Source organism: Hemibagrus wyckioides, linkage group LG25, assembly GCF_019097595.1.
Source record: "Hemibagrus wyckioides isolate EC202008001 linkage group LG25, SWU_Hwy_1.0, whole genome shotgun sequence".
NCBI lineage: Eukaryota > Metazoa > Chordata > Actinopteri > Siluriformes > Bagridae > Hemibagrus > Hemibagrus wyckioides.
The window spans coordinates 11,845,220-11,872,891 of NC_080734.1; the positions used below are offsets into that span (position 1 = coordinate 11,845,220).

At 37.2% G+C, this 27,672-nt stretch overlaps 1 protein-coding gene across 3 annotated transcripts; it reads right to left on the reverse strand.

The window, feature by feature from the left end:
• On the reverse strand, positions 1-27,366 carry mylk4b (myosin light chain kinase family, member 4b). 3 transcript variants are annotated; one of them, XM_058378627.1, is made up of 15 exons: positions 27,208-27,366; positions 22,601-22,820; positions 9,800-9,884; positions 9,310-9,673; positions 8,989-9,206; positions 8,804-8,909; positions 4,956-5,049; positions 4,743-4,852; positions 4,520-4,661; positions 4,370-4,440; positions 4,125-4,253; positions 3,235-3,387; positions 3,035-3,113; positions 2,782-2,831; positions 1-2,568 (listed from the first exon to the last, which is right to left on the reverse strand). In XM_058378627.1, the coding sequence occupies exons 1-14, from the start codon at positions 27,252-27,254 to the stop codon at positions 2,787-2,789; spliced, it is 1,863 nt and encodes a 620-aa protein (XP_058234610.1). In that variant the 5' UTR covers positions 27,255-27,366; the 3' UTR covers positions 1-2,568; positions 2,782-2,786. The 3 variants fall into 3 exon arrangements, with proteins under 3 accessions (XP_058234610.1, XP_058234609.1, XP_058234611.1); XM_058378626.1 differs by having other exon boundaries at positions 2-2,472; XM_058378628.1 differs by lacking the exons at positions 22,601-22,820; positions 27,208-27,366 and adding an exon at positions 18,078-18,332 and having other exon boundaries at positions 2-2,472.
• Between the last annotated feature and the right edge of the window lie 306 nt (positions 27,367-27,672).

The following is a 27,672-nucleotide window of genomic DNA, read 5'->3' on the forward strand; positions in this document are numbered from 1 at the left end:
TCAGAGCGCAGGGTCAGCCATGATGCAGCACCCCTGGAGAAGGGTGGGTTGGAGGCCTTGCTCAAGGGCCCAACGGTGGCAGCTTGGAGGTGCTGGAGCTTGAAACCTGATCTTCTGTCGACAACCCAGAGCCACCACCGCCCCCATAATAAAAAATGTAAATAAAAACATCAAATTTGACTTATGCTATAAACCTATGCTATCTTGTGATTTTTTTTAAAGTAATCCTGTAACAGGCAATAGTCCACAGCATACAGTCCAGCACCTTGTTCTGAGCAGTTTTAGACATACATTTGTTCAACTGGGATTGATACAGCAGATGTGTTTCCCAACTACATCTCAAACAAAGGACAATGTGTGGAGTTGAATCTAACCCAAAAAGTCAGGAAAAAAAGCTACAAAGTCACCATGGGACTCATACATTTATGATACAGTATATGGACATTTTCCCCTTCATAATAATCCCAGTCTTTAGAAATGGTTCATTTAATCGTGACATACTGATTGTATAGTGTCATTCCTCCTCCAATGGGCTTGTTGCAGTTGGAATTTCAGCAAGCTGTGTCATAATTGTGCAACATCTAGAAAAGTAAGCAAATTATATGACTTTATATCAGTGAAATAGATGTTTTTATTTTCTTTTTCAAGCACTGGTCACTCAAATGAGACAATTTGTATTTCAAATCAATTTAAAATGTATGGAGTTGAATATGAGAACTTTATGAAGGTTGATGTTTGTGAACAGCTGCTATATGGTCCCTGCCCCTAAGGACGAGTTGACACAGGCTTGATTTTTGTAATACTGGAATATCAGGCACATAGAGAACATCAGAGAACATAATACACCCATGTATCTGTTTGCTTAAAATAATCAGAGAAATCCAGAATAATGGCCTATACAGTACAAGAGGAATGTGATTTGTTTATCCTGTAACATTAGCCATACACTTGTACATTAGACCATTAATGTCAGTATAATTAATATCAGTAATACTAAAACAACACAACAAACTCTAATTATAAAGATCTGTAATCATAGCTTTGTTTAGTTTATTTTTCTCATAGTGACATAAACACATTATTTCAAATGTATGACAAACCAGGCAGAAAAAGACTTTTACTTTGACAATGCAGGCAAACGATCAATAGCATAAAACAACATATCTATAAAAAGCATATGTCATCATTTTAAACACACTCAGCATGCATCTCAACACGTCTGTCCGATAATACTCATCTAAAAGCAATATGTGCATTAATTTTGAGCCCTGCCATATTCCCACCTGATTCAGATTTATAACTAATATTACTAATACACAGTGATGTTACAATGTTGAACTTCAAGTATGTTTAGGATACAATTCAGAAATATCTGATAAAAAAAAAATTCAACTAAGTATAAAACAAAAGGTAGTTTACTGTTGGGTGTGCCTTCATGGAAGGTGAGTTAAAAACCCAGCAGAAGAGCAAGAAGGAAAATGTATGGCAGCAGCATCCTAATCTCTATGTGTTATATGAACACTTACAGTTTACACTTTAGACAATTTCTAATTAAAGCATGTATTTAATCAGGCAGGACAATTGCTTGTTTAGTTTTTGTCTGGAGTTTAAATAATCTAGCAATTTTCCTGTAAACATCTGCATTAAACTGGATGCGGTTTTCCAGTAATCTCTCACAGACTTATCAGTGTGGTTTATTACGAACCTATAAACATTTGGCAGTGTAAAGTTAGTATTTTCTTTACACTGGTGACATTTGTAGCTAACACATAATGACATTCCTAAGCAAATGTTTCTGCTTTATAGCTCAACCACCAACGTCCAATTTTTATTCAGTATTTTCATTGTTCACTGCATTGCTACTTTAATCTTCAGTATAAAATCAAAGAAGCTGCTTTTACACTCCAAACATATCTCATGACTACTTAGGGGAACTGTGAAATTTGTTGTTCCTGTACTTCTTAAAGTCTAAATTATGCATTCTATTTCACACACACATTTTGTGAATGCTAATATAAACAATGCAAACAAAGCAAAAAGCCATGTGTTTCCATAACTAAATAAGAAATACATGTGAGGAGGATGCTGGATTTGTGACATGGCGTGAAAGTAATTGTGTATTCAAGCGTATCACGTCTACAGTACGTCAATATACAATGATATAATGAAATCAAAATATTTTATCACTTTTAGCAGTATAAATATCAAACAATAAAATAAAGAGTATCACAGAAATAAGACTTGATTAGTAAAAGGTGAATTATTTATAACAGCGGAGTTGTGCGCAGGCTGTATGCAGCATGTGGAGGACTGTAAAGCTCTCCTGTCTCCTGTTTTACAGAGAAGAATTCGTATTGTGTTGTAGATTACTGATAGTGCTTGTGAAATAGACACACATTGTTGTATAGCAGCTGGTGGGCATTCAGGTGCAGTGTTGTTGGTCCAGTTCTTCACATGGGTAAAAAAAGTCTTCTGTAGAAAAAAACTGTAACTTAATATTAAATCCCTAGGCAAGAGAACAACAAAAGAATAAGATTTTCTCTGTCTTGCACAGTGAGTCCATATAATCTACAAGTGGGAAGAAAGAATTCAATGGAATGAATGAACCTACTGTATATATGAACTCAACACAATTGTTGAGTAGATTTCACTGAAATATCATTATAATTTAAGAGGGGTTTTATCATTAGCATCCATCTATGTAACCTACACTTCAGACTTCAGTCTGTGGTCCGCAGAAAGACCTTCATGTGTTTAGATTTCTGAAGAACTGTGAGTTACCTGTTTCAGCTCTCTGGTGGAGGAGCATGTGCAGAGTGACACTTGTTCATCTGCATCAAAAATACATTCATGAGCATTAAACATATAATACAAAGCACAAGTAAATGTTTTAACATTAGATCCTCCCCTAAATGTTCATTTTTAAGGAACAATGAAATCTTAAATGTAGAAATCTGTCTATAATACTCTCTAAATCAGTCTCTATCTATCTCTCTGTCAGTCTATATTAGCGAGATGAGGTGTCAGTGCTTACTTTCAGATGCAGACGATGGTGAAGTGATTGATCAGACAGCCAGGGATGTTTTAGTGACTGAGATGCACTCATCCTCCAACTATATTGAACACAGGCATTAACCTGTAATGAGCCCTCCACTCAAAATGAACAATACCCCCCCCCCCCGACACACACACACACACACACACACACACACATACACACACAAAACACTTTACCTCTTGCTTTTAATGAGCAGACGTGTTATGAAGTCTTTGGCTTCATCAGAGATATCTGCAAACTCTGCCTCTTCGAAGCTCCATTTACATTCTAGGATGTTATTCAGTGTCTCATTGTCATCATCACCCAGGAAAGGAGAGAGACCGCTTAGCCTGTAAAAATAAGAAGAAGAGGATGAAGAAGAAAAAGAAGACTATAACCTGCATCCAGGTCAGGTAATTATAGCTCAGGAAAGAATAACAGGCGAGTAAGAACATGATATTTCCACCACACATACTACCTTGGGAAAAGCTCTCATATGAATACCAGCTCCTCGCTTTGTTACAATGATCACTGTATGCAAGTCAAGATGCAAAACCAAGGTCTCTGGGACATGCTAGGTAAATTCAGCTAGAAAAAAAAACTGTATAGCAGCTAGGTAACTATACAAATCACATAAGGATAAATCAGACAATTATCATCCAAGAGCTTTATGCCTGAATAGATTTTTTTTTCCTCTTATTTGATTGATGTTATTCACACTGTCTTGCTCTTTCACTCCACTGATTGGCTGTGGTAACTGTATAATCAAGATATCTTCCTGTATAAAACTGAAGGGTGATGAAGCTGATGTTTTTGAGCTGGTGGTGGATGTCTACATATATAAAATGTTGTGCTAATTCCAAGCTGATACCCCTGTGACAGAGCATACTGTGGAACTATCACTACAGGATTGTCAGTTCTAAATGATGATATATGGAGTAACTCAACTTGCCAAACTCAAAAATCTTTTCCAGTTTAGCTAAAAAAACCCTTAAAAAAATCAACAACACAGCACTGTAGCTTTAAGTACTAGAAATAAGTAGGTCACTATGTCAAGTAGGTCAGTTTGTTAAGAGCTGGCACTCACAGCATGTAGGTTATGACTCCTAAGCTCCACATGTCTGTTGGGAAGGAGACAAACTCATAGTTGATCACCTCTGGTGCAAGAAACTCAGGTGTGCCAAAATTCACTCTGAGCTTCTCCCTTGGTTTATATCTGATGAATGAAAAGAATTAGAGCATGAAAGAGAGAGAGAGAAAGAGAGAGAGAGAGAGAGAGAGAGAGAGAGAGAGACTAGAATATTAGCCAATGATTCCAATCAGTATACTAACCTTCTGGCCAAACCAAAGTCAATGATCTTGATTTTATTTGTTTCTCGACTCACACACAGTATATTTTCTGGCTGGAAAAACAACAAAGATTCATTTGAATCTCATTAATAATAACTTATATATGGAAGTTGGCTAGTAAGCCTGTGCTACCTTCAAGTCAAGGTGCAGTATGTACATCTTGTGCATGTATTGCAGCCCCTCTGTGATCTGTCTGATTAACAGCACTGTGTCCAATTCAGTCAAATTGTAATTTTCATCGATGATCCGGTCAAATAATTCTCCTCCCTCAACACTGAGATCACACACACACATTCATAAATGAATACACACCAACATATAACATAACATATAACATTTGACTTTATTTACTTACTACTCCATGACGAGAGTGATATCATTACGAGACTCATAAGCAGCATAGAGCTGGATGAGGCTAGCATGGTTTAGCTGGTTCATAACCTCAATCTCACTTTTAACCACTTCCTGATAAGAAAAAATAAATACATATTCCAAAGTAAATACATGAATACACTATTAGACAGTATCATATATCCAGCAATGACATGCAAGCCTGTAAGTGATTCACCTTCTCCTTCTGATTCCTGGTTTTGATGATCTTAGCTGCCAGTGTGAGGCCAGACGTATTCTCCACACACTTATGGACCATTCCGAAGCGCCCACTAGCAACAATAAACGCATATTATACCAAGATTAGTCAAATATCATGCATGCTATGTTTTAGGTAAAGGCTTTCCATGACACTGTAGAATAACACAAGGTGGGAAATTAAGGCTAGATGTGAAGGATTAACTTCTAAAGTTCTTCCTTGCCTCTTGGTTTTTACTCCTTATATATGCTACCTCAGGGTATAATTATGCATAAATTGCTATTATCTCCCACTGTTAGGCTCATGATACACAGTTATAAAGCCAGATGAGCTTAACAAGACTGAACAATGTGTAAAGGACATTAGACTGTGAATGCTTACTAACTTCCTCCTGCTTAATTCTGACAAGATGGAAGTGGTTAGAACACATGCAGCCAGAAGTAAGGTTTCTGATTACAGACTAACTCTGGATAAACTTTCTGTTTCTTCATGTGCAGCAGTAAAAGACGTTGGTGTGATTATTGATTCCAGTTTTTCATTTGAACCTCATGTAGATAATATTACTAGAGTAGCCTTCTTTCATCTCAGAAATATTGCTAAAATAAGAAATATCATGTCACTAAATGATACAGAAATACTTGTTCATGCTTGTTACCTCTAGGTTGGATTATTGTAAGTTCTGGATGTTCCAGTAGGAGCATAAACAAGCTCCAGTTAGTCCAGAATGCATCTAGAGTCCTAACCAGAACTAGAAGATATGAACACATCTCTCCCATCTTGTCCACACTGCACTGGCACTAGGACAAATTTCACAGAAATTATAAAATACTACTACAGACCTATAAAGCACTGAATGGTGTCACGCCATAGTAGCTGAGCAGACTTTTGTTTTTTTTTATGATTCGCCACACCTACTTTGATCAAAAGGTGCATGCTATTTGCTGGTACCTCAAATAGTAAAGGCTACAGCAAGGGGCAGAGCTTATTCTTACAAAACCCCACAGTTAGATAACAGCTTTCCAGTGTTCAAAGTCTAGGTCAGTCCTATCCATAAAGGGCATGTGTGGGTGCGGGTTTTCATACCAATCAAGCAGGAGCCACATCTGATTCTACCTGTTTATTAATCAGTTGTTCTCAGCTTTCAGTAGACTTAGGTGTGGCTTCTGCTTGGCTGAAATGAAAAACGGCCCTTTCGGATAAGATTGGGCCCTAGTCTAAGCTGCAGTCTATGCATTTGTTTAGTCAAGACTTTTATGAATAGTTTTTCTTTCCTGATTCACATACTACACATGGTACTCCTGAGCTTCCAGGTTTCCTGACCACTTCTGCTGTCCAGACTGCCTGATCCATCCTGAAACCCTACTTCTGGTTGTTGTCTAATGGGACTCATGGGACAAGAATAGGTCTGCAAGAATAGGTAGTACCACAGTGCTGTTTGTGCAGTTGGTTTTGCACTCTGGTCTCCATCAATTAACATTTGTTAGCTTTGGCAGGAAGGAATTTCTGTTAAATCTGTTATGAATTCCGAAATTATGCTGATGCTCAGTCTTATAAATTGCTCAAAAGCTCATGGTTAAACACTTGATTATTTACAACTGTAGAAAGGAAATTATTTAATGACACTCTCTGGGGTCACCCCGAAGAGTCTGGTTCCTTTCAAGGTTTCTTCCTCATATCGTTTCAGTGATTTTCCCTTCCCACTGTTGCCTTTGGCTTGCTCATTGGGGATATAAAATAAATTTAAATAATAAACTTTGCAATTTTTGTTCTGACTCTTGCAAAGCTGCTTTGTGACAATGTCCATTGTTAAAAGTGCTATACAAACACAACTGAATTAAATTCTCAAAGGTATATTGCTGCAATATTCAAAAACCTTAGCTTTTGTTTTAAGTAAAGGGCCAAAACAGGCATTCAAGCAGGCCACAGAAATCCCATTTGAGAATTCATAAGTTAGATGGTCTGTGCTTTTGGCAAGGTCAACACAACCACAGAATGCTGAGAAAGCTAAGAGAAGCAAGAATTATAACTGTAACGTCTGTGGTGCAATTTCGTTGGTATCCAAGTGGGATTGCTGTTCCAGGATTCTCTAAATGCTCTTTTGTAGCCAAGGATTTCCTGGCTTGCTACTGACATTGTCTGAAACAGACAACACTGACATCTATCCAGAGCTATAATAAGAATGGTGTTGAAGTAAAATGAATAAATGCAAACAGGTAGAGGGAACAGAGGAAGAAACAGCTCACCATCACATATTCTCAATACCAGTTCATAAAAGAGACAAATGGTGACTCCATGGTACAAGAACTTAAGTACAGGAAAACATGACACCCTGATATCCAAGAGAGAAAACAACCTTGTGATAGCATATCATAGAATCCACTCTGAGCTTTCCTAATCAACGATTTTAGAAAAAATAATCTGCCTTCCTACTAACATGTCTAGATTGCCTGATCACTGAAAGACCAGTGAAAGCATTCAATCCAAAAGATTTTCGCAGACTGTTCCTGTACGGCTTAGAAACCTGGGACCTGAAATCCATGCCAAAAAGTGAGTCGAAATAATTTCAAACCAGGTTTTCAGAAGCAGATTCAGAAAGACAGCTAATTGACCTACAAGGAAAGTAGAGCCAGATACTGTAGGATACATATCGCAACTAATGACTGGCAATTTTACAACAAATAACTGATGTCAATCCTTCAGGTTTTACTACAATATAATCAGGATTGCTGTAAACAAACCCACTGGGCTACTTTGACTGTCTCATTAGTCAAACATTTACATTTATGTCATTTGGCGGCTTCCTTATCCAGAGCGACTATTACCATCACTGGATGGTAATAGGTACATATTTAAATCTTTGGCCCCTAGTTCTGTGTTGTCTTATGTCACTCTGTGTCTTCGTGTAGCACCAGGGTCCTGGAGGAACGTTGTTTTGTTGTGTACTGCATCAGCTATATAAAAGCCTCTTGACTTGAGTCGATATTGCTAGTAGTTGACTAGGTTATGGACTAAGAATAGCATCAAAAACTCTGTTGGGAGGTAATATAACAAGAAAAGCACACAAACAAAAAATGTTTTATTTTTGTTTAGGTTTTTTTTTTTTAGTTTTAAGTGTTAGTTTAAGTACTTCAGGAAGAAGTAGGTCATTGTTTGAAGGCAGCCAATGACCTAGCTGTTTGGAGATCACACAGTGCAGGAGTACTATACAAAAGTCATGTTTATTCAATGGAATCGTTTTGTTTCTTTAAGGATTCCCTGAACATTATTCACTATGGGATCCAATGTATTATTGCGTCCATATAAACAAACATCAATTTATACTGTGTAATTTATCTACATATTTTTATTTTTCCACATATATGTGATGAGAGATACAGGATTCAATCATTTAAGATCAAGTTTTTGATGTTTTTCCTTTGATTTCTGCTTATTCATTTTACATATATATATATATATATATATATATATATATATATATATATATATATATATATATATATATATATATATATATTAAGATAATATATATCTGTCCTTTGAATATTTGTTCATGTTTTTCTGTTTTTCTCTGCCTTAAGTACTGTCTAAATAGAGTTGAGTATGTCTTTTGCATGTACATCTCTGTATAAAACTCAACTGTTTTTAACTTAGGTTTAGACTATAAAGTGTTCAGTCTGTTTTTGTGTGTGCAGTAAACTAAATTATACCCTGGTTCTTAATCTCCTAATTTCTTCACTCATCTTGCTTCTGATGAAACTGTAGTGTTTTCATTATCCAGAACGCTTTACTACAATATTGTTTGGTCTTTCTGCAATTGTGTAGCTCACCCTCCAAGCACTTCCTCTCTGTTGATGGTATAATAGGCAGCTATATGTTGGGTTTTGGTTGTCACCACACGGTGCTCAAAGGGTGCCGAAGGAGGAGGTGAACAATCTAGAGGACAGAGCAAAAAGCAGAAATAAGAGAACCGTCCAAATATGCAGCGCTTAGTCACTGTGTTGTTGCATTCTACCTATCATGTACTCTTCAGACATTGGTTCTCCAAGTTTCCTTTCCTCCTCAGGTTTCTCTGGCTCCACTTCTGACGCTTCCACTCTAGGCTCCGTTTCTTCCTCACTTTTTTCCACCTCCTCTGACCTTTCCTCCACCCTGCTTTTCTTGAGATCATCTTTCTCCAAATTCTCGACTTGTCTCTTAGTACTGGGAACCAACTCTATGTGTTCATTATTGCTACACAAACACATAGCACACATGAGAAAATGTGACTTTTTCTAAATAGTATCTTCAGTCAGTTAGGCTTACAGTCAGTGTTTAATTAAGAATAGTTCAGTACCTTTCCTGGGGTGCGGCATGTTCTTGACTAAAGTCACAGGTTGACAGGAGTAACGACGGTGCCTCAGAGATAAGCAAGCAATCTTCTTTTTCTGTTCTCCGATTCTCTCCTTCTTCGTTTGTCTCTACTTTCTCATTTAACTTGGATTCTATGAGAATATCTTTATTTTCCTTACTCCCCTCATCTTTTTTCTCTACTTGCAGCTCTTCTTTGTCATTCTCTTCTTCTATTTGTACTTCTTTCTCATCTTGGATAAAATCCAGAAGTCCTGTTACGCTAGCATCGGCTTCAGCATTGCCATGTGAAAGGCTGGTGTTCTGTTGATTGAGCTTTTGTACCTTTTCCAAGTCATCTTGGGCTGCCTCTTAAAAGAAATAAAAACACAGAGTTTATAATTAAATTTTCCAGATTTTATGCAAAATTTAAATCCACATCAAAACCTTAATTTTCCTAACAGCATGACTCACACAGCAGTTGGATTTATGTTTACCTGTTACATCTGGAGGTTTCTTCTTCTGGGATTTCAACACCTTTAAGCACACATTTGGCTTCTCTGTACATTCCTTCTCTTTTAGCTGCATAGGGGCAAAGAAAAGAAACAACAGCCAACAAACATTTTTCAAATATATGTGAACCATGTAAAATCTATCATGTTTCCACCAATAAATTCTACTGCAGAATACATCCTTCTTCAGCCATTTTCTAAATGTGTTAAATGATAACGCAAAATATCATTTCATACATGTCACACTGTTCTGCTGTCCATAAAAAAATGACAGAATCATTTACTAAAAGATAAACTATAGTGATGAATAAGAATTATAACACCAGGCTTGTTAGAATAGCTTTTAGCAAAGATGGAGGCACTTTTTTTGATACGTCGTTCTCTGTAAGCACATGCGTGTGTATCAAAGGTGTATTTTTATTTGTGCAGAATAAAATAATATTAAGTTCTTTAAAACCATCCAAATATTGTACATTTAAACGTGAAAAAGCAATTGCAAGGCAAGCTGATGAAATAGAAAAATGGGTAACAGACAGAGCATAACAAGGTACACTGAAAGAATTCATAGAGATGAATTTAAAGATGATACAGTAGAAGAAAAGGTTCAGCGAAATATTATATTATAACTTCTGCAGTCAGCAAGGATTTTTAGTTCCTTCTTTGCCACTATTGCTCCAGTTGCTGTGGTGTTTTTGAGTGAATAATGGATTTTGGGTCAAAAACCTTGGCTGGAGATGTCCTAAAACTTGCCAGATGCCAGATGCATTTACAGAAAACATTGCAGATGCCAGAAAAGCCCATCCTGAGGAATGCTGTTGTGAAAACTTGCCTGGCCTGTACCAGAGAGTGTTTAGTAATTTCCTGTTCCTTTCCTTTTCGTCTGTCTACTCTCAAGCCCACAGTCCTAACATTTATTTAGTCATATTTTGGCTGCTGCTGATTGATCTGTGTTGAAACTGATCACGTGAGACTCCTGATTCGATCCTGCCGTGAGGCCAGGAGTCAGGTGTGAGGATACCGAAACCAGAGCTGGACAGGACAAAAAAAAATGAGGCAGAAGAACATAGATTTGACAATAAGAAACATACTAAATATACATTGAAATATATAATATATAGGTGTTGTAGCTGGTGGTATGAATATCAGGTCTGCAGTAATTCCTTAAATTTTTGGTTCATCTGTATGTGTATAGTTGTGTGTTGATTTATGGGTGTAGGTCTATACTTTGGTGTCTGTCTTTGATGTCGCACTTGATGTCTTTCTCATGCAAGGATGTCTTTCTCAGCATAGAGAACAGCAAAAATATCTTACCATAGACATAAGAGGTGCACAGCTGTTCCTATTAAAGTAGCTTTTTAGCTGAGATATGAATACATTATTTGGTTTGAGCAGATAATCTGTTGTAAGTAAATACATATAGATATGAATATCAGGTGCAGTACCAGCTAGCATTTTTTAATTATCTTTTGTACACGCATACGTGGTGTTTTATGTGTGCTGGTGTATGCGAGGGTGTGTGTTACACCAGGATGTCTTTATCATTCAGGACAGGACCCATGTCCTGCTACTGAACACACAGACAGAAGTGTGACTGTCAGAGAACTGAAGCAGGTGTGTGACAGAGCCAAGTAAGAAAAGATTTGACGTGGACAACTTGGATGGAATTCAATATTCCAGGATGTTTACTTACATTAGTCACTTGAACATTTGTGCCAATTTGGACTCAGATCAAACAAAAAAAAATGAAATTTGGGATTGGTGTCAGTGATGCCAACTTTTCTGCCAACGAAAATGGATCTTTGTTCGTTCATATAATTAATCATATGGAGATCAGGTTTGTGTGGGATTATTATATTCATGCTGTGAATGTACCACATACTGTGAAGGTGCAGAGGCTGTCTGTCATTTACCACCATTGTACAGGAGCTTAATTTGATCTGCCCAGATTTAGACATAGTCCAGGCAATAAACACCCCTCATGCTATAATGTAACTTGATATCCTGAATTAGTTCCAAAGAGACCACACAATGATATAAATATAAAACAATGATCTTATTTTAGCAGAGGCATCATGTACCTCTTAGTGACAGCACCTTGAATATTAAATGAAAATGTGGATTGTTTTCCTACATCATGCTCTGACATGTCAACATCCATGTTGAACATCCATGAGGCATGATAGGTCATGTTAGTACTTACATTATAGAAGCTATTTACAGAGAGGTCAGAAGAGAATGTTCAGACTGGTTGAAGCTGACAGGAAGTCTACAGTACTTTACAACCCAGACCTGGAAAGCACAACACACGTGTGTGGGAGCTTGAGGCAGATGGGCTACAATAGTAGAAGTCTCTTACTCTAGACTTCCAGCTATTCCTATTAAAGTGGCCGTTAACTGAATATGTAAAACATGATTTGGTTTGATAATGTGTTTTAAACAAATACATATAGATATGAATATGTGTTTCAGGATTTGTATTTGTTATTGTTGTAATGAAGTCACAGCAATAAAGTGGCATGACTGGGTGGGTTTTACTTCCGCATTGGCCAGTGAGGGTGCAGGATTTCATTCCGATCCAGTAGGAGCCACACCTGATTTCACCTGTTTATCCAGTTAATCTTAACTTTCAATAGACTCAGGTGTGGCTTGAGCATGGAATGACAAGCTACACCCATCCCTGCACCCTTTCTGGATAAGACCAGACACTCCTGATCTAGATAAAATTGTCATGTTTTAATTGTCCACAGTAAAACTCTGACCATTCACTGATTCACCAGTGGAGGGCAGCAGATATGCACAACAACTACACACGCGCGCGCGCACACACACACACACACACACACACACTCAAGATTGCATGACACCCTATAAACTTGGTGTGATACTAAATAGCTCTTTCACTACTTGTAATGACTCAATGTCACACAGACACTCATTCACTGATCCACGTGCAGGGTTAGGATGCATCTCAATAAGCTCTCCAGTTCAGTAGAAAGCACTGATCAGGGAGTCGGCCATTTTTAGGGTACTCTCAACCTCAAAATCTTTAGAGGGCACTGGATTTTTTCTTTGTAAATAGAAAACCCTAATGCACCGCAAAACCCAGGGAGCATCGATGGAACTATGTTCCTGTACAGGAAATGATGTCATATTTTCTGAAGCCTATATGCTTGGTAATTAGGTTGTTATCACTGTTAAAGCTTTGTAATGATTAATTAATTGAGTGCTTTTTAATTTTATTTGATGTTCTATATATGGTTTGTTTGAGTCTAATGACTCTTAAGTGTTTAATGATTTTATGATCCTGCTTAAAGTGCCATAACAGAAACGTGTGATTATAACAAAAATTTATATGACAAATAAAATGTAAATATTTTATATAATTGGTTTTTTTTATAGTGATTGATAAGGAAATATCACTAGAAGTCAGTGTCCCAGTGTGTCCCAGTTTGAGTCAGGGTCCGTGAACAAAAAAATTGTACACTATAGACTGATTTTTGATCTAGGGAGCTAGAGAGCTGATTGAGACGCACCCCGAGAGTGTAAGCATTCATTTGTGTAACAGAAGAAGAAAGGTGGAATATCTGAAGCAATGGAGGTTCTTATGTTGAACTGAATTGCATGTGTTCTTCAGTAGTGGATTCAGTAGTAACCAAAGACCTGAGTAGCAATGTGACATTATCGTATGTCACTATAGATATGTTTAATTAAACCAGTTAAAAAACCTCCTGACTTTACAAGGCCTGTAAACTTCATAGAGTTTATGGATAGAAGTGTATGTGAATATGATATGTTTAGAGAATGTGATTGTTTGCATAAGGTTGGTTAAGGTCCAAGCAAGTGTACATAGAGGTCAAGAGCTATTTTAGTGTTTGAGAGGGTAGAAGAAGGTAACTAAATCTCTGCACCACCCCCACTCTCATTTCTTTTCTCTCTCAACACATCTCGCTGGACTCAATTTATTTAATGTAACTGATATGCACACTGACAGGCACCACCTCCTCTATGCAAAAACACACAGTGGGCATGTGCAGGACTGCAGCGAAGAAATGTATGAGCTGACGTGAGGGAGTCCCAGAGAAACTCTGGCAAACACTTGTCCAGTGATGATAGCAGACGTCTGGCACACAGGTGGTAAACACAACACCACTGGCTATACTGCAGACAGTACTGCTAATATTTCTGCCAGATATGACAAGTGTGATTTTATAGGATGGCAGATTGTTAATAATCTATAAGAGCTGAACAGTATTTTAATAACAGATTTTGATTTGCTCAATTAAATATCAAGAATTTATAGCAAATACACATAGCTAAACTCAATAAAGTAACTGTTAGTTTCACCCCATAAAGCAACACAGAATGGCATTTTATCAAATAAAAATGAAACAATCCATTATTTTTTGGTTTGTCTTGTGTTTTTTATTTTATTTTATTTTTATTATTATCAAAAGTGTGTAAAACCCCTACTGGAATTGTATTTCTTCTTCTTCTTCTTCTTCTTCTTCTTCTTCTTCTTCATTATTATTATTATTATTATTATTATTATTATTATTATTATTATTATTATTATTATTATTATTATTATGAAGCATTAAGTATGAACATAACATTTGTATGGTGTAGTTGAATTGGATAATATGATGCTTTGTTTGTTTGTTTGTTTGTTTGTTTGTTTGCTTATCTCCCTGTCACTTGGCTTCTACATATATGTTCAGCTCATGAAACATGTATCCAGTGAGTTATATATTTAAAGAACTACATACATGCAGAATCATTGATCAGAATCAAAATAATTGTGATCATGTTATTATTATGACTCTAATAAATAATTACTTATTTAATGTTTACTTTGCGTCCTTTAGATCTGACTGAAATATAGAACATTGCTACTGGAACACAAAACATAGTTCTAATACATTTATGATATGCTTATAATATTTTTAAGTTATGTTTTCAGTATCTTATCCATTCTTGCACTAAAGTTAAATTAAATCTAAACTAAATCTGCCTGAGGCTTTTTAAAGGATTCAGCGAACAGGATTCGACTACGAGTGAAAAGTATAACACAGGGCCACCTGCTTCTGACAGTCAGCATTGAGAGACCTGTGCTCAGCATTGCTGATGATCCTGTTCCACCTGAACATGATGTTCTCCGCATACTGTCAGCTCTGAAGCAACCATGCCTTCCTTCACCTAGCCTCACTTTTTTAGTTTATAATCTAACTCTAATTTTTCATTATAAATTCCAGGAACTATGAATAGGCAAATGCCTCCTCATCCTCTTCCTCCTCAAAAAAACAAAGAGCTAATCACAAGGTTGAACTTGTATTGTACTCATCCAGGTCACCCCATACACCCATCACAAATCTGAAGACCTCACCTACTGTAATGTACGCTCACTAACAAATTGATCTATAATCTGTTTTTACTGAACTACTACTCCATACCTTCATATTAATTTTTTCTAAAGATTCCAGCTCCTATCTGGCTGACTACTAACTTGCAAATTAGTCACTTACTATCAATGTTGGTTGCTACTGTTCATTCAGTTTACAATAAGCTAGCATCTAGCTAGATATCCTAGATATAGCATCTTAGATTTTTATAGGCATGTGATGATACGTACTGTTATTAAAGGGCTTCATTTATATACGGACTTTCAGAACAAAAATATGTACAGCTATAGTAAATAACGTATAATTATGCACTTAGCTGTAGTTTTACTTGTGGTATTGCATTTAATCCAGCCTAATTAAATACTGTTAACTACATGCTTACAGATCAGACTGAACTGCAGTTGAAATTGCTTTAAAAATGGCCTGTTATTCTGCAGCATCCACACAAAGTGCTTTTCATTTTTCTTTCCTTTTCTCTCACTGCTCCACTCTGCCTGCATGTCTAGTCGTCAGTACATCTGTTTTTCTATCTCTGCTTTATGTTTCATATTATTTATTTTTATTTTATATTTATTATTATTATTATTATTATTGTAATTTATGTTATTATATATATATATATATATATATATATATATATATATATATATATATATATATATATATATATATATATATATATATATATATAAATTTTTTAATTTTTTTTTTTCAGCAGCTAGATGGAAAGATGATCAAGACCAAGGATGATCAATAGCATTGTAAAACTAACGGGCTCATACAGTATCATACTTTTTGTATTGTTTACATTTATATACATTTATTTATACAGCTGTACTTTCGGGGAACAAGGCTCTCAAACTCTACTTGTGTGTGATTTAAATGCTAAAGTTCAAAATGTCCCAAAGCAAATTTCCCAAAGCATGTGATTCATTAACAACCTGGTTTATAACACCAGGTTAATGTACAGACAGCACCTTTACACAAACATGAGAAAGAAATGAAATACGACACACCTACGACTGGAGCAGAGGCAGTACATTTAGAGCACATGAATAATCAGGCACAAATTCCTGAATAAATACTTATTTAATATGAACTAATGATGAGTGAAGGTATGTGAAGGTCTATCTATGAATAAGGTCCACTTTACACATACTAGTGTATGTCTGTTAACGAATGTATTAATTAACACGTAATTTAAATTAAGCATGCTCTTTAAGAAAGAATATGATTGAAATATGCTTAATTTCAACTTAACCCTTATGAGTAAAGGAGCAGAGCCCTGGGCATAAGACACCCAGAACAATTCTCACTGGTACTACACTCAAAAAAATTATTTGAATGACCTTAATTAAATCATGGAAAGAATTTCCACGTAAATGGCACAACAGAATTGCCTAATACATTTCTGCCATTTTAGCAGATGCCTTTACCCAGAGCAACTTACAATTTATCTCATTTTATACATTTGAAGATTAAGGGCCTTGCTCAAGGGTACAGCAGTGGTAGTTTGGTGGACCTGAGATTCAGACTCACAACCTTCCAATCATCAGTCCAACACCTTAAACACTAAGCCAGCACCACTCCCAACTAATGCAGCCATTTAATCACTTGGAAATTCTTCCCATAATTTAATTAAGTTCATCGAAAGAGTAACTATAATGTAAAAATAAAGTAAAAATATTTAATTGAAACTGTCTGCAGCAGGGATCTTCACAATCCGGACAGATTCAGCTAATTACCAGCTACAGTTGGTGTGTTAAAGTGTTGGTGAATTCGAAACTGTGCTGGACAAAATAGTTTAACAATATTTTACATTGCCATTTGCTTGCAAAAAAAAAAAAGGAAGAGTTTGTGCTGCTTTTTAAATGACAAACACTTTAAACTATGCAAGACGCCCGCAAACGTTTGTCCTCTCAAACTGTGTTCTCTTCTCACGATGTCTTCTCGCGATTCTAGCTTTGATATTTCCATTTTCGCATAGTGACAAGACCTCCTCAGTTTATCTCAACATGATTGAATCGAATAAATGTGAGGTTGTTGAATTTCATGCAAATACAACATGAGTTAAACATGTTCATCTTGGAAACATGAAATTATTGTGTACAAAACACACGTCACACTTTCATACATGCGACAGGTAGCCAGTTTCCTTTTTTTGAGTGTACAGTGGGATTTGAAGAGAAGTGGATTGGAGAATGAGGCAAAATGGGTTGCTGTTTTATTACTATCTGTGCATCTTTCTGTGTTCATTAAAAAAGATCAATGTAAATTATGAAAATAATCCAGCGCCATCCAATGTTTGTGTACACAGCTCAATATGAGTAATTATTTAAACAATTTGACATGATTCACAGTGAATCCATATTCTTTCTGATAAAGCATGTTCGATTAACATATTAATTGGCAAAAAACATACTAGCATGTATTTTATGTGAACATTAGTGACGTATGAATTCATACATCTTAGTTAATTTGTTACTCATCATTAGCTGATGTTTAAGGAAGTATGAATGCAGTATGTACTAGTGGCTGATTATTCATGTAAAGTTTATGAAGTGTAAACTGTAATTGGATTTGTTTGCAGTTAGCAGAGCTTCACCATTAAACCTGCTGACCTATATCACATGATGTATGTGCATATGAATGTCTGAATTATTTGACTCGTATCACAGAGTAATCAAAGCAGGCATGGAGGCTTCCACAGCTGACAGCTCACATACTAAGTGCTGTTACACCATGCTTTACACAGTTTTCTCATTTATTCAGCACTAATATTGAAACTCTCCACACTCTCATTCATTACACACTTGTAAAAACACTCAGCGTCATGCAGGGATAAATGAGGGCTTGTGTGTTACCTGTGAGTAAAGTGATGAGCTTCCTGTTGACTTGTCTTGTTTCCTCTTGTGGGTGAACAAACTCCAAAACTTCCTCCATAAAATGGATACAACTAAGCACACACTACCCACAATCCAAACCTCCTTATCACGCAAGAAGTTCTCCATGGTAACCAACGTCACAACTATGGGCGAGCTTCTGTCTACTTTAACACTTTTAATCCCTTATGTATCCCTATCTCCCCCTTTTTCAGCTCTACGTTAACTGTAGTCTAGTTGTTGACATCAATGCTGCAGCCAAGCCACAGATTCTGAAAGGGAGACAGAAGTGACCCCCCCCCCCACCCCCCAATCCATCTCTCTATAAGGAGCAGAGAATGTGTCAGTCACAGAGACAAGTGTCAGACAGGTGGAACTCTGGCTCTGAGAGAACGCAAGGTGGCAAAGAGGACCCAGTGTATCCTTTAACGTTAGACGCAGCACTTAAAGTGCTCAGTCATTCCTTTGCACTTGCAAATTTGCACTTAAATTTACACATGCAAATTCATGCACACACACACACAATATGTATACAATCTGATATATTGTACATTTCTACATTCATGGCCCTGATTAAGTAAACACAGTCCATACTCTTAAGCTGAATGATGTGTCTATAAATGTTAAGTATAAGAGGTTACAGGGATCGAACTAAAGGCCAAATTCTAATTTACAAATACTGATGGCGCACACCCAGAGGGCATTAGCCATCATGGAGCAGCCAAAATCCAAAGCAAACATTTGGGTTCTTTTTCCTATTACTTAATTATAAAGGATATCTTCAGTACCGAGTCCAGGTATCATATGGTATCAGGAGAGACCTGTTAATACAACCAAGATCTTTAACACTCTTACTTCAGCAGTTTCAAAACTAAACACACACACACTCACACACTGCTGGGTATGCATGGCACTTCATCTATTGAGTGAGGGAGGCCAAGTCTTAGAATGACGCCTGGCCAGAGCATCTAGAGCTGGAACTCTACTAATCACTCATGTCAAGAGATCTGCATGTATGTGTATAGAACACCAACATGGACACAGACTGCAAATCCACACAACAGTAATTAGCACATAGTCTCATTACCAAGTCAAATACCAATATATATATATATATATATACACTATATTGCCAAAAGTATTCGCTCAGCTGCCTTGACTTACATATGAACTTAAGTGACATCCCATTCCTAATCCATAGGGTTCAATATGACGTCGGTCCACCCTTTGCAGCTATAACAGCTTCAACTCTTCTGGGAAGGCTGTCCACAAGGTTTAGGAGTGTGTTTATGGGAATTTTTGACCATTCTTCCAGAAGCGCATTTGTGAGGTCACACACTGATGTTGGACGAGAAGGCCTGGCTCTCAGTCTCCGCTCTAATTCATCCCAAAGGTGTTCTATCGGGTTGAGGTCAGGACTCTGTGCAGGCCAGTCAAGTTCATCCACACCAGACTCTGTCATCCATGTCTTTATGGACCTTGCTTTGCGCACTGGTGCACAGTCATGTTGGAAGAGGAAGGGGCCAGCTCCAAACTGTTCCCACAAAGTTGGGAGCATGGAATTGTCCAAAATGTCTTGGTATGCTGAAGCATTCAGAGTTCCTTTCACTGGAACTAAGGGGCCAAGCCCAGCTCCTGAAAAACAACCCCACACCATAATCCCCCCTCCACCAAACTTTACACTTGGCACAATGCAGTCAGACAAGTACCGTTCTCCTGGCAACCGCCAAACCCAGACTCATCCATCAGATTGCCAGATGGAGAAGCGCGATTCGTCACTCCAGAGAACGCGTCTCCACTGCTCTAGAGTCCAGTGGCAGCGTGCTTTACACCACTGCATCCGACGCTTTGCATTGCACTTGGTGATGTATGGCTTGGATGCAGCTGCTTGGCCATGGAAACCCATTCCATGAAGCTCTCTGCGCACTGTTCTTGAGCTAATCTGAAGGCCACATGAAGTTTGGAGGTCTGTAGCGATTGACTCTGCAGAAAGTTGGCGACCTCTTCGCACTATGCGCCTCAGCATCCGCTGACCCCGCTCCGTCAGTTTACGTGGCCTACCACTTCGTGGCTGAGTTGCTGTCGTTCCCAAACACTTCTACGTTCTTATAATACAGCTGACAGTTGACTGTGGAATATTTAGGAGCGAGGAAATTTCACGACTGGATTTGTTGCACAGGTGGCATCCTATCACAGTTCCACGCTGGAATTCACTGAGCTCCTGAGAGCGACCCATTCTTTCACAATTGTTTGTAAAAACAGTCTGCATGCCTAGGTGCTTGATTTTATACACCTGTGGCCATGGAAGTGATTGGAACACCTGACTCTGATTATTTGGATGGGTGAGCGAATACTTTTGGCAATATAGTGTATATATATATATATATATATATATATATATATATATATATATATATATTAACCTCATTAAAAACAATGAGGTTAGCTATAAATATGGTCAAACACTGCTAGAATACAGATAATGAGCCTTAAAAGTGCAAAAAAGTGCTGTAACTAGTTGGGTTTTTTTTTTTCCCATTTCATTGTCTGTACCACTTATCCAATCTATCCTCACATCACAGGGAGCCCATGCATCAAGGCAGGATACACCCTGGACAGTGTGCCAACCTATCACAGGGAACACATTTAGAGACACCAATCAACCTAGGAGCATGTCTTTGGACAGAATCCAGGCAATAACATGCAAACTCCACAAACACAGAGAGCAGGAGCAAGACTCAAACCAAGAATGCTGGAAGTATGAGGTGAACATGCTAACCACTAAACCACTATAGCTGTTCGCACGTCTTCCCATTAAGTTAACCACTGCTATTTTTCAAACAACAATTTCAGAATGGTCCACGTCTAAAAATTTGCCTCCACTGCTGGTTATTTAATCCCCATGTTCTCTTCCAAAGTATATTAAATAATGTTCCAGTTTATAGATTGTGTTTATTTTGATGCATCCATGTCCTACATAAACTGTATTTCATCCATATTTAAATGATTTTGGTTAATGTAGATAGAAAGCAGTGCATAGATTTTGAGATTCCTAAGCATCTAGAAATGTTAGATTAGACATTAGACACTAATAAACCACATTTATTCAACGGTTTGTTGTGAAAACATTCACGTATAATAATACAAGATGCCTGTCAAATGCAAAACAAATCTATGTAAAATTATAGAACCATTATTTTTTATTTGTTAATTGTTACTAATTGTATCTTATTTTAAAATGTATTTCAAGTATACAACTAGAATTTAACATCTTATCTTATCTTAGCATACCATGTGTTAGAGTTTTTGCTTCTTTTTATTCTTTTTATTGCCATTGCCCAGGCAACAAAATGTCCAAGAGCTTATATTGTCTGCTTTGGAAGATATTTTATTCAGTAATGAAATCCAGACCTAAATTCTAATATCAGTTGTAACTAAAAGACTGTCTCTTAAAAGCTGTTTGTAGGTTTGTATGAAGAAGACTTTATTTGACACACATACATTACAGCACAGTGAAATTCTTACTTTGTATATCCCACTTGATAGGAGGTTGGGCTCAAAGCACAGAGTCAGCCATGATACATATCCCCTGCTCAAGGGTCCAACAGTGACAGATGTGGTCTTGAAACCACAACTTTCTACACACTAACCCACTGCCTTAATCAATGAGCCACCACTTACTAGTACCACTTACGCATGGCATTCTGTAGTACCACTTACACATGGCATTAAATGTAGGCCATAATGAATGAATACGCTTCATGGTTGTGATTATTTTAAAAGTCCATCAATCATAGTATATACTGTATTCTGATACTTCCTACCAAAAAGACTAAATCAGGAAATGACTCCTCATCTGGGGTTTTCTTTGGTAGGAAGTATCAGAATAACAAGAACTGAACTGAGAAAAGCATGACAGCTCCCTCTAGCGGTGTATTGTAAAAAATAAATAAATAAATAAATAAATAAATAAATAAAACGAGAACAACAAGAAAACATAATCACATAATATGATTTCTCTGGCTCTGGAACTCTATTGATCATCCCTTTTTTTTAGTGATTCATATAAAACTATTGTATTCTTATACGTTTATATCAATTAATTGATTGATTGCTATATTTAATAATTTGTTCTTCAATGGTCACTACTGATAAATTCATATATACATCTTCCATTGCTAATCATTTTATTCTGGTCAAGGTCATGAGGAATCTAAACCATATCTCAGGAATACTAGACATAAGATAGAAAGACACCTTGGATGGGATGAAAAGTTCATTGCAGTGCATTACTCTTACACACTCACATTTACAGTAACTGAGAAACCCAAATGGACAAAGGTAGTACATGAAAAACACAGGACAAAGGAGTATTATAGCAACTGACAGATCTTATGAGCTTCAGGAGAAAACACTCTTGTGATGCAATAGTACAATGATATTGAGGATGGCAAGGCCATAGATGTATTTGGAAGTGTCTGATTATTCATCTGTGAGAGTCATACCTGTCCCAGACCCTCCAGCTGAACATGTTTGAGCTCCCAGTAGCAGCGTAGAGTCTCCACTCTTTCCAGGTGACGGAAGTAATCCATGCGGCCAATGGCTGTCCTCCTACCTTCCCCACCCACTGGGACATGGTTACTCAGATATGCAGGATGCGGCAGAGGTGAGCTCACTGCATCAGAGAGACCACATGCGCTGTGCTTGCCTTCTGACATGTCCAAGCTACAGGAAAAGAGTGACAGAGATTTACGATGATTCTACTACTGTGACAACAACTAACATCATTTATTATTTTATTTATAATGTTTTGTTTGTTTCCTTTAAATTCATTTTATTTCTCAGCCATAACGTTAAAACCACCTGCCTAATATATTGTAAGTCCATCTTGTGCCACCAAATCAGTTCTGACCTGTCAAGGCATGGACTCCACAAGACCTCTGAAAGAGTGCTACTGTATCTGGCACCAAGACATTAGCAGTAAGTCCTGTAAGTTGTGAGATGAAGCCTTCTTGGATCAGATGTGTTTGTTCAGCACATCCCACAGATTAGGTTGGATTGAGTTCAGGGGAATTTGGAGGCCAAGTCAACAACTTGAACTTTTTGTCATTTTCCTGAAATCATTTTTGAATAGTTTTTGTAGTGTGGCAGGAAGCATTACTCTGCAGGAGGTCACTGCTGTTAGGGAATATCTTTGCCATACAAGGGTATACTTGGTCTGCAACAATGTGTAGGTAGATGGTATGTAGTAACATCCACTTGAATGACAGGTCCTGAGGAGTCCTTATGGAACATTGCCCAGAGCATCAAGCTGCATCCATCAATGATGCTATTTCATTCCGCAGGTAAGTCACACACACACACACACACACACACGCGCGGCTGTCCACTGCCTAGTGTTCGAATTCTGATATCACATTTTCACATGTCCATTGTAGGTGCTTTCAGTGGTGGGCCGGGGTCAGCATAGGCACTCTGAATGGCCCGTGGCAATGCAGCTCTATAGACTATGCAACAATTAGAATCACACCTTACAGACTACGTGCATCAATAAGCCTGGAAAGCCCATGACCCTGTTGCCCATGACCCTGACTTCCAACACATCAGCTTCAAGAACTGTTTATTTGCTGCCTAATATATCCTACCCCTTGACAGGTGCCACTGTAATGAGATAATTAAAGTTATTTATGTCACTTTTCACTGTTTTACTGCTATGGCTGATGAGTGTATAAAAAAATGGATGCTTTAAAATAATGTATTTATGCTAAGACACATTACTAAACCAATCATGAATCATTAGTAACGCTTTAATAATTATCTATTTATAATTCATGAATTATAAATAGATAATTATTAAAGCGTTACTAATTTATCTGGATGTAATTCCAGAGTGACATAGGAAGAACATCTTCCACCTGCTAAGCTGAGTGACCCTCAGGATTAACAGTAGGTTGTTGAGAGTAGTGCTCAGGAACTAAATATGGAAGTTAACCATGGATACAGTACTTGAGTGATGCTGAGCTCTGGTGTTCGAAAGGGATGACAGAATTTCAGAAACATTTTATTGAACAATAGACATGTTTTTGTTTTTTTTCTTCAGAAGTGAACAGAAAGAGAAGGCACAGTAACTGGTAGAAGGAAAGGAATGGACTTAAGGAACTATTCAGGGCATGGAAAGGAGATCTGGAGCAGTACTGGATCAGACTGGATGGTCTCAGTCATCTAGAATTCAGTTGGCGTTCCAGGGTAATTGTGAGATATCAGTGAACCACTGCCAGGTGAGAAGTATAGACAGCGGAAGTGAAGGAATAGGATCCACCAGGACATCATGTCCTGAATATATTACATATATGTATTCAGTTGAAATGATTGAATATCAAACAGATCATGAGTTGAAGGGTTAGTGTACTGTTTCTAGCCAGAGAGTTAGTATATTATAGAGGTACAGCATTCCAGGCTCTGTGTCAGAATGTTCTCTTTTACATGACATTCCCAAGGCACCATCTCAATAAATTTCACACACCCCCATTTAATTAGTCATGAATGATGTACCAACTGGGGCATGATAGTGTACCTACAATGGAATATTCCACAAATGCAAGTAACACAATGTTCAGACTCCAAGTATGGACTAGTCTTGTTGCACTGGGAGGCTTCCCCAACAAAGTACTTAATGAATGATGTTCTATTTTCATCCCATATAATCCTGAATCAGCTCTGGCGCCTGAGCTTAAGCGAGATCCACAGCAGTGACAAAGATGTTAAGTGGTTCTGTTCCATTCCCTAAGCAGTTGTTACTAAAAGTCAAGGTAGATATACTGACAGATATGTGGTGCTGTTATTGTTGTTAAAAAGAAATTCTTAGTAGATAATTGTTCATTTATTAAACACAATAAATATTTACTTGAATGTAATTTATACCCACTGTAATAATGAATAAAAGTGCCAATTGGTATCAGTCATGCAATACTGTGATTTTTTTTAAAAGATCGTTAGTAGTTATCTTAGTTGTTTACATTTTTCACTGTCATTTATATTCTTTACTGCACTTATTGTAATATAACCCCCTGAAAGTTTGTCGGTCAAGCCATAGGACTGTGTGCTATGCTAATGTTTGTCATTTGATTTTCTTTGATGCAGTATTGAAAGTCTTTGGATTGCTTTTGCCACTGTGCTCAAAGATAAACTGTCTGTCTGTCAGCACCTTGTCTATTTTATAACAGCAAAAAAAAAAGGTGAGCTGGTGGCTGCCTGTCGCTTCATCTCTCTCTCTCTCTGTCTCCCTCTCTCTCACTTTCTTTCTCTGTCTATCTGTCTGTCTCTGTCTTTCTCTTTCTTTCTTTGTCTATTGGTGTATATCTTTCTGTCTCTCTCTGTCTGTCTCTATATCTTCTTCTGTCTGTCTATCTGTCTGTCTCTGTCTTTCTCCCTCTCTTTCTTTCTTTGTCTATCTGTATGTCTGTCTTTCTGTCTCTCTCTGCCTCTTTCTGTCTGTCTGTCTGCCTCTTTTTTCTCTTAAACACTCACACACTCTCATATATCTGTGCATATATGTACATAAGCTACTAACCTCAAAAATAATAAAATGCATATATGGATTCCTTGTTTCATATTCGTGTAGCAAAGTTTTGTTCACACACTGTGTCACAAAACCCAAAAATCTTTTCCATAACGATTCTAGATTATTCAACGCTGTTTCTGTTCCGTTTCTATAATTGCTTCCAAGTATAAACTTGTGTACTAGTATTTAAGAAGTACTATATAATTCGTCTTAATATTAATGCAGCCACATCATTACCTATTTAATAGGTGATTGCAAATGCATTTATTCCTATCATTTTAAAAAATCTGCATTCCAAACAGCTCTAAACACTGTTTTAGCTTCTCATCTTCAACATCAGTGAAAGAGATTTAATCAGCCGAAGATTAAATGTCAACATGCAGCACAGTCAATGGTGTGAGTAACATAATACGTTTTTGCTCAGATGTTATTTTGGATAAGAAAAAAATAAATATCATAACTTATACCTAAGCATTAAAAATAATGATATTACAAGACTTAAGAGTTAGAAGTGAAAATGAACAAGTATCTCAGCAGGACCCCAGTCATTGCAGTGAAAACATTTAGAAAATTAGAGCACCATTTCCTCTCCATTCATTTTGATTGACAGTATATACTTGACAGCATATGGATGGTGGATAAAGTTTTGTGTCGTGGAGGCATGAAAAGCTACTTCAAAGCATGCGCTCTATCTATAGCTCGGGGGCTCCCAGACATAAACCAAGCAGAATCCCACCAGGTGCATTCTACAGAAATAACAGTCGTAAAAATATATATCCTTACAAAGTATACATTAATGCATCAGCTAATAAACATTTTAAAAATTTTATTAGATGAAATATGTACACATATGACTGTAAACTACTGTTTATGTATAAATCAAATCACACTGAATATGACTTTATGATTTGTTCAGCTTAATATCTTTTATACATTTATTTAAACAATTTCAACTCCCTTGATTCGGTTCAATACCTAATGATCAGGCGAATCAGGTGTGAAAAAAACACAACAGCTGCATGGTGCCCTCGAAATACAACAGCAGTGTTTGAGACAACAAATAAGAATAAAATAAGAATTCACTTTTCGGAAGTAACATCCAAACACCCAGAAAGAAAAAAAAGAGTATAAGAGAAAGTGAGAGAATGTCTTTAACGTCAATCCTGTTGTTCTCTTCTTTCATTATCATCACTCCTGCAGCTGGTGAATGCAAATGCCAAAGTGTAAAATTACAGGGACCCACTTTTCCCCTCGGATGAATACACACACGGTACGTGAACACACATGCTCAACCGTATGCAAACAGGAAGCTAGGAACATCTAAACACATGCTGATCATTTATTCACAAGAAAACGCCAAGCTAGAGGTAATGTGTGCGTTGTTTATGTAATATACACTGCGTCAGCTGTTATCTCAAGTTTAATTAGGGCAAGACCCTGCAATATGCCCTGATGAAGCAGAATTTAATCGCAGACACTAAATAGCAATAAGGCCTTCCTAAAAACTGTGTATAAATCCTGACTCACCACACTCACTCAATTTCTACTTACACTTTATATTTAGTAAAGTTTAAAATCTTCTTCTCTTTTCCTCCCATCTCCTTTAACACCTTTTGAAGCTGGATTTCACCTTTCTTTCCCTCCTCTGTTCTTCTCTCAGAATGCTAAGCCAAAGTGTTTGTCCTCGGTCTAAGCAGTCTCAGAGGTGAGTATTAGAGTGACCATATGTGCAATAAGACAAGGCTGAATTAGTTACATGTCAGGGAGCGGGAGGTGGGCAGGAGGGAGGAGTGTATCTTGTTATTGTCGGGCATTTGGAATTTCAGCAGCATGCATTCTTGGGTGTGTGTGTATGTGTGTGTGTGTGTGTGTATGTGTGTGTGTCTAACAAAGACATTAAAGCTAAAAGCACATTCTTTGAAAAAAAGGTTCTATGTATGACATCAGGTTTCTCTTCCCTATGATAGATGGATCCAAGCAGAAACCTTTACATAACCAAGACCCATTAATTATTCA